This window comes from Phragmites australis, chromosome 1, assembly GCF_958298935.1.
Source record: "Phragmites australis chromosome 1, lpPhrAust1.1, whole genome shotgun sequence".
Lineage (NCBI taxonomy): Eukaryota > Viridiplantae > Streptophyta > Magnoliopsida > Poales > Poaceae > Phragmites > Phragmites australis.
In genome coordinates, this window is record NC_084921.1 from 54,031,611 (window position 1) to 54,040,091 (window position 8,481).

At 44.1% G+C, this 8,481-nt stretch overlaps 1 protein-coding gene across 4 annotated transcripts; it reads left to right on the forward strand.

Annotated features, from left to right (window-relative positions):
* Nucleotides 1-2,715: 2,715 nt before the first annotated feature.
* LOC133928026 (uncharacterized) lies at nt 2,716-7,264 on the forward strand. 4 transcript variants are annotated; one of them, XM_062374321.1, is made up of 11 exons: nt 2,716-3,323; nt 3,686-3,745; nt 3,833-4,000; nt 4,499-4,562; nt 4,970-5,313; nt 5,411-5,515; nt 5,626-5,659; nt 5,838-5,929; nt 6,543-6,611; nt 6,684-6,764; nt 6,855-7,264. In XM_062374321.1, the coding sequence occupies exons 1-11, from the start codon at nt 3,120-3,122 to the stop codon at nt 6,915-6,917; spliced, it is 1,284 nt and encodes a 427-aa protein (XP_062230305.1). In that variant the 5' UTR covers nt 2,716-3,119; the 3' UTR covers nt 6,918-7,264. The 4 variants fall into 4 exon arrangements, with proteins under 4 accessions (XP_062230305.1, XP_062230317.1, XP_062230310.1 ...); XM_062374333.1 differs by having other exon boundaries at nt 5,027-5,313; XM_062374326.1 differs by having other exon boundaries at nt 2,716-3,317.
* Nucleotides 7,265-8,481: the final 1,217 nt, after the last annotated feature.

The window sequence follows — 8,481 nt, forward strand, 5'->3', positions numbered from 1 at the left end:
GGGTGGGCCTGACCCCTACGTGTCGTACTCCTAGCCGAGCCGACCCCCCCTCCGGTGGAGCCGGTTTCACAATATATACCATCTCTCTACCAGACTATAAATAAGGAAAAAGTTTATTTTCCTTCCTTAATTATTGTTTGAGTCCATTTTCCCCTTTCAACCACAAAACCAGAGTACACATGCTCCTTTAACAATTAAACATTTGTTTTTCCTCCCTGAGCAGGTTTGGACGGTGGTTTTATCTGATGTGGATCACACATGACAGTGGCCCCACATGTCATATGACAGCTAGCTCTATGGTTCGCGGGACCCACCTATCATCCTCTTCACCGAAGTTGTAGGGCCCGCTTTTCAGCTACACAGAGCAAGAGCACGGCCACGACGGCTTTGGATGTGCTCACTGGTGGTCGTTGAGCTGCACATGAAGTTGCAGCACACGAAGACAAACTCGGATGTGGCTCTGCTATAGATGGGCGTGGCCGAAGTCAGTCAACGATGGTGGCGCTCGGCCTTTCGGAGAGCATCGTGCCAACCACTAGTTTGTTGCCGCCATTTTATCCTATTTGTTGGTTCATTGGATTCGGTCGGCACCAAAACCCTAGCCCCTTCCTTCTCCCTCTCTCCCATTGTCATTTTTCCCCATTTGCTCCACAGCCGAGCAGAGCGGCGGTCGATGAGAAGGAGCTCAAGTTGCTTCCATCCTTGGCCACAACTCGTCGAAGAAACCGCCGCAGGAAGGTGCACTACGAGTTCCTGGTACTGTCATAGCCACTAGATCCTTGCCTCCCCGCCAAAGAAGCCGATCTTAGGGCCTTCTTCTTCGCCTTCAATCTTGGGTCGAGCTTCACAGCACTGGCAAATTCGCCACAATGGTGAGCTTCATCTCGATTACCTTTGATTAACAGTTTCCTCACCTTCTCATGTTGCTCCCTGGTTAGGGTTAGATAACGAGCCAGCTCGGCTTGTTATGGCTCATTTAGATAACGAGCTGGCTCGACTCGGCTCATTAACAAAAACAAGCAAAAAAACCAGCTCGGCTCGACTCGTTATGCTCACGAGCCAGTTTGTTTGGCTGTCGGAGGACTATCGATAACGTGAACAGAGGTCCGCGATAACGTCGAGTAGCCGAGGTGGATGGGGATCTAGGTGGTCGACAACACAGACGTCGTGGACGGCCGATGGGGGACTGAGGACTGCTGTGGACGGAGGATGACGTTGCCGATTCATCGCTCACTGAGTCACCGGCTGCGGGAGAATAGAAACAGGATGTTGCATTAGGGTTTCTAAGAGTGGGGGTGTATATTTGGTTATGCAAATGGGCTACTAGGCCTAGGTTGCACAATGTTATATGGGTTCCTCCTGGCTCGTTTGGCTTGCGAGCCAGCTCGTTATCTAAACGAGCTAAAATTCTATCTCGGCTTGGCTCGTTATCTAAATGAGCCGAGTCGAGCCAGACATGAGCTGAGCTAGCTCACGAGCTTCGAGCTTTTCGTCCAACCTTATCCCTAGCTGCTCACTGTTGTGGATCCTCCCTTGTACAGTCCGACGTAGGCGATATCCTCACTGCCGGTCTCCATTGCCACCACCGAGGAGTGCCAAGTTGTCGACCCGAACCAGTACCTCTCTAGGCCAATTGGTAGTGCAGTGATGTCCCCCTCGGCCCGTGGATGCTGATTCTCGTGCCAGTTCGGTTCAAGCTCGACACCGGGCGGCCCTCTACCAAGCACCCTTGCTTCGTCGAGCCGCCTTGCCGTCGCCGGCCGCACCCTTATCATGCCCATCGGGCGAGAGCCCCACAGGCAGATTTGCCAGAGCACAGTGAAGCTGCTGCTACCCTTAGCTAGCCAGGCCATGGCCTAGTTCACCAACGGCAAGGTTCTCTCCGAAGGACCGAGTGTCACCGCCACCGACCGACTTCGGCCACGCCTATCTGTAGCAAAGCCCCCATCTGAGCTCCACCTCCATGCGCTGCAGCTTCCCGTGCAGCTCACCGGCCTTGCCAGCCACCCGTGAGTGTGACCAGAGCCGTCGTGGCCGTGCTCTTGCTCTATGCTGCTGAAAAGTGGGCCCCATGACTTTGATAAAGAGGAGACAGGGGGCCTGTGAACAGTAGAACTAGTTATCATGGACATATGGGGCCACTATGACGTGTGATCCACATCGGATAAAACTATCGTCCAAACCCACTCAGGGGGAAAAACAAACGGTTTTAATTGTTAAAAGAGCCTATGTAACTGGTTTTACGGTTGAAGGGAGAAAATGAACTTAGACAATAGTTAAGTCAGGCAAAATGAACTTTTTTCTATAAATAAAGAAGAGGAAATAGAAGATGAAGGGAATTTTCATATGTGTTGGTCACTTCCATCAGTTGCCAGCCCTGTAGACGAAGCTATTTCGAAGTCAGGATAGGTTGGGATGCCGGTCCATCAACGAGCATAAAAATCCCCTTGCTCGATACAAATGTGCATAGAATTCGGTAGGATTCATTGGACGAAATTTTCCGGCCCAATCCGATCCGTTCTCGTGGAGCCATGGGCCGATGAAGTGCAAAATGAGTTTTATTTTTATTTTTATATTTTCTAATATTAATATATAAATAAATAGATCTCTAATAAAAATTAAAAAATAGACGTCGAGAGCTCTCACATTATATTTTTACCGAGGATCTATTTATTTAAATATTAATGTTAAAAAATATAAAAGTATAGAAAAAAAACTCGTGCAAAACAGCCCACACCTTCCGTCGTGTCGTGTGGCCTCTCGGCCTCCCCTCTCGCGACGCCGCACGCAAGCGCCCCACTCAACCGCCGCGCTGCGCCGCCGCCTCCCCCGTTCCTTCTCGCGGCTCGCTCACCGCCACCGCATCCACTCCTCCATCGACGCAGAGGCGTACTCCGCGCGGACAGGTTATCGCCTTCCTTCGCCTTTCTCTCTGCCGTGGTGGGGGAAGGCACTCGTGCACGCGCTCGGCCCAGAAGTTGAGCACCGAGGCGGGGCCAGGCACGCAGGGCGAGCGCGGCGGCTCTCCGGGGTGTCTAAGGTGCCCGTACCGACTACCGAGTTGCCAAACCGGGACGTATCTGTGAGGTTTGGGTCGGGTGGTGGGCAAGTAGAGAACGATGGTTGCGCCGAGGAAAGGGACGGCGACGCCGCTGGGCGCCGTATTCTCGCCCGAGGAGACGAAGAGGGCTGTGGCGAGGGTGGCCGAAGCCATCGCTGATCGCCAAGCCGAGCTCGAGCGCCTCCAGGGTTTCGTCGCCGACAACGCCGCGCTCGTTTCCCTCGTCAACAGGCTCCCTGATGAACTCTCACACGAAGTCATGGTCCTTCCCTTCGCTCTCTTAACTATCGATCTTTATCTTCTTCTATAAATAAGTTTGCTAGCTTACTTGTTACTACCGATTTCTTCATTTTGATGAGAAAAGTTTGAGGACGTCTGAAAACTGAAGAACCAGCAGCTGTTATTACTAGTAATAGACTCCCTCCATTGCAAAATATAGGGCGTTTTGTGGCTATGCATAATGAATAACAAGGTGAATATGGCAAGATTTTCATTCTCATAACTGATTTCGGAGTTTGAGCAAGTACGTGATTGCAACAGATGAAAATAGTAGTCTCAAACAAAGGAAAATCTCATGTGTGTGTTATATTTCTCAACAAGTTTTTTTAAAACTATGCTTTGCAGGTTCCCTTTGGTGGCGCTGCATTTTTTCCGGGGCGTTTAATCCACACAAATGAACTCTTGGTAAGGTTGCCACTGTGAAACAGTTTTTGATTTTCAGTCTACATGGGCGTATCAACTTATATGTTCGTGATTTGCATTATGTGTTAGGTGCTTCTAGGTGAGGGGTACTATGCAGATAGGTCTGCTAAGCAGACAACTGAGATATTGCACAGGAGGGGGCTTGAATTGGAAGCTCAAGTCGAAGCGATGAAGGCAACTATCTTTGACCTTGAGGCTGAGGCAAAATTCTTTGAGTCCACTGCTGCTGAGGCTTCTGTAAGGCTTTTTTAATGGGTTTTGTGCAGTGGTAGATTTGTGTTTTACTTAGTAAAGACGACAATAATATCAATTTTCTTGACGCTGTTGGTAATAGAAAAAGAGAAAATGGATAGTGATTAATAACAAACCTTCATTGACATATGGACTCGTCAATTGCAGTTATTGGGTCTCAGTATGCAGACGAAGCTAGCACCTTAGCCTTCTTTTAGATTGAAAGCTGGATGCTGCCTGCCAGTTTTTGCTTATGTTCTAAACCACACCCCTGGAAATACTATACTGTTTTCCAATCCTTGTATATAATACAGAGATGGTCTGACTATACGTAGTGTGTTGAGATGTAGTAATATAGCCTTGTAGATCTTATGAATAATTGTGCTACTTTTATGATTTTTGTCTTAACAGAAGTGAGAGCTGTTCACGTCTTGCTGTTCAGTATTCATTGTTTCTGTGCACAGTTATGTTAAATTGGATGCTTAACTTTGTTTGTGTGGGCAGGAGGGTCTTGTTGAAATTAGGGAAGAATATGATGAAGACATGGAGAGTAATTCATCCAAATCAGGTAACCATTTGTAATTTCCTTTTAGTTAGCTAATGGTTATAAACTAATCTGCACTTTTATTGTCTTCATGATTTGTTTGCCTCTTGAGATGAGTTCTTAACATAATGGTTTCTAATATTAATATTTTTCCCAATATTTCTATCCTTGCTCTCTTGTAAATCATTCTTACCTGGTAGAATATTCTTGCTGAGTAATCCTGAATCACCCAAGTTTTAAGTAATCTTGGGGCAAGTTGATCGTCAATATTCATGCCACAAGCAAATGTTGTTTCAGTGGGGTTACTTAAGGGTGTATCTTGTACTTTTTTACTATTATTTAGGCACGATGGAATGACATATTGTTCTGGCGATATTATGTCATCTTGATGGTCCTGTGCTGGTATTAAACCCTGGTGCTTACGTGTGTAGCAAGCGCATTGAGTATTCTACTTTGGCACAACTGTTTTTTCTACTTGTCTGCTTCAGAGGCTTCAAGCTCAGCTGGGACCATGTCAGATAGAGATAGGGAACTTACTCGAATCATGGCAAGGTTAGATGAACTTGAAATGAAAGAAAAGGAAGCTGGAAGTACTTCGGAAGAAGAAGATGCTGACGATGACGGAGATGATGAAGGTGCTGAAACAAGTGAGGATGGTGAGGGAAATGGGGAATCTGGAAATGCTTTGAGTGATGACAATGAGCACCACAGTTCTGGTTTTGTTGCCTCGTTTTCTGGAAGTGGTGGTAATGATAGGAGTCATGGGAATATCCAGGTACTTATCTCAAGTTGATCTGACTTAAGATTGAGGTAATCTTAATTTGTTTAATATGTTGTGTTGGAATTATTCATTTTGATGCACGGACTAATAGCTGAAGAGTGCACTAAAGAAGCCAGGAGGAGAGAGACTGCCGAAAGGTGTTTCTCACACGCCATCAGCTCACACATCTCATCCAATATTTCCTGGCCAAACTTCTGTAAGTTGTTTATCCTTCCTTGAGTACCTTCTCCTTTGTCCCTGAATGAACATCTTATTAATTGATATATCTCCCTTAGGTCCTCACATCGTGTTTCTTCTTATTTGCAGATAATAAACTCTGAAGTTTGGATTCCCACTAAAGGTTAGTTCTATTCTACCATTGAAGACGACTTGTAGTAGAATTGACATCTTGCTCTTGTAATGTTTCTGGAGATGGAACTGAACTTGATTCCCTTGGCACTTCATATGCTTGCTTGAAGTGTGTAGAATTAGCTACCAACCATGCTGATTTATGTTTGACCCAATCGTTCTACTTACAGCTATTTCTTTCCAAGATGACAAGCATATGGTTAGTTCGTTAAAGTCTCCTTCCTTGCCATTGGATCCAAAATACTCTGCTCCAGGACTCAAGGTACTTGTGGTTTTACTTCTTACTGAACTTCTGTATGCGTTCCTTTGTTTGCATAGGTCTCTAAGTGAGGTTTTCTTCAGTGAACTTCTACACTAAGATTATTGAACATGAAAAATTGGGAGTAGCAGTTCTCACACATGATTTTACTATTTGCCCATAATTTAGACACTGCTTTAAAAGGCGATAGGCAGGTGGGTGGTGGCTGATTTTTTTTAATCAGTGGCTTTAGATCTTTGTACATGACTGATGTGATTAATTCATCTGTCAATATGATTAAATAGAGTTAATAGACACATATTAACTAAACCAAGTGCTAGCTAGATACGAGCCAATATGCTCGGATCTAATAGCAGGCATATGCATGCATCATTTATCACGTATTTTTGGGTCAGTGGTATGTAGAATAAGGCATATTCATATTCATATTCATATTCATATTCATATTCATCTTAAACTAGTAGAACTATTACCCTATGCTTCTTTTGTCAACCGAAAACAAGCGCCATGTCTGGGGGCTTGGGGACGAAGTTTACGGTTACCCCTATGCTTCATTCATGGTATTTTGTTATTTTCATGTGTGGATACTGCTGATTGCTGGTTACTCTATTTGCAGGATTCTTCAGACCTCGCTCGATCTCACGATCGAAAGATAATATCAAGTGGGCGAAAGGTCTTTTTCTTGGTACTTTGTTAGCTGTGCTTCCATACTGTCTGAACTTGCACTTGACCTTAGTTTATTGATCTATTCTGTCAGCAGGCTTTTACAGGATCTATTATTGAACATGATGACGATCTTTCATCCATTCAACCTTCAGTGGGTAATTCTTCGGAGAAAGTAAGCTGTTCTTTTCCCCTGAACTTGTCATTGGTGCAATAGAAATTCACATGATCTCTTGTCTTACTATTTTCCCGAACGTTTTTGCAGCCTGGTACTTGTGCTTCTTCAAGGCCTATGTCTAGATTCAAGATGCAGAAAGGAGGGTGGTGAGTCTTGACAACAGATAGCTGTCCTCCCCCATCTCAGGGCCATGGCGCCTACAACGGACGGCCATGTCTACTGAGTGTCAGTGTTGACCGCGTGAAGCAGAGCAGCTGAGTCAAGATAATCCCACTAGCTACTTTAATTGTGTGCTGTTGATGGGGGTTAATTTAGTTGATCTAGTAATGAGTATGTTAGTGTGGCTGTAATAGTTACTTTTTTCCTTCCGCCTTTTGTGCTCCGTTAAGAGTAATGGTCTGGTACTGCTTGTGTTTTTGTTGGCTCATCAGTAGTACACTTGGCCATATGCTGCTCCACATGTAATATTCTCTATTTTGCCGTTCACTGCTGCTCAAGTGACTACTACTCCGTATGTTGGACGGGTATGTTACAGCATCGAACTCCCTCATGGCCTCATTCCTCCTCCTGTGGTCGCGTCGCCCTAATTTTTTGGGCTGTCCGCGCCTCCTTCTGGTCCTGTTTTTCTACGAAAAGGCCCTCCATTTTTTCTGAAATTTCATTGAGGTTGCCTCGCGTTTACTTAGGGCGAGTTTCGTTGTAGGTCTTAAAAAGTCTGACCAATATTTGGTCGTAGCTAAAGTTAGGGTCATATTAAATTAGGACAAAAAAGATGATGTTTGGTTCATGATTAAGTTAAATTTGAGATAAGTGCTAAATTAGAGGGGAAATAGTATTTGAATTGTAGTCATGCTAAAGTCTGATAAAACTTTTGGTATGATATGTGGGTCCTATTTATCAATAGAAAAGTTTCACTGAAATGTAGTCATCTAGAATCTTGTTTTGTAGATCTAATTATAAGAAATATTATGGTGCAAAAATATTATAAATTAGATATACAGTTTAGAAGATAAAATGGTCTGAACATTTTTGGAAGCAAAAATTTGGCATGCCAATTTTTTTTTGGGCTAGCTAAAATTTAGCTCCCAACTAAAGGATGACAAAATGGCCGGACAAGGTCAAAAATTGGCTTGGTTAGTTTGAGTCACAAACCAAACACGTTCTTACCATGCTCGTGAATGATTACCAGCAAGTCATATTGGACTACATTTGGATTTGTAGTTGGTAGACGGATATACTGTCAACCCGGGCAGGGGAAGGGAGCAATGAAAAACTTAAAAAAATATTTTTATAGAAAATTATAAAAACACACTTGCAACTTTGGGGTTTTTAAAACCCCCTACAACTTATTCTTTTAGTCAACCATCTGCAACTTTTGGTGTCAAATACCCTCTAGCATTGTTTGATCGCATGATATAGTGGTGCGTGACTTCCAAAATTACGTGGTAGCTCCTATAATGACTTTTCATAGTCTTATAAACTATTAAATTAGATCTGTCACTCTATTTTTACACACTTATATAGCATAAATATTTATGTGAATAGGGAATCCAAATAAGAAAATGCTAAACCATTTTAAATGGTTCTCGAGGTGAGACACTACACCACCCTATTAACCCTAGTAAGTTATGCGGGCACCAAATCATGTGGTCCATGGTCATATGTTTTTTTTTTGACAAACCTCAAAATTACAGGTGGGTGGTTGGAGAAAAAC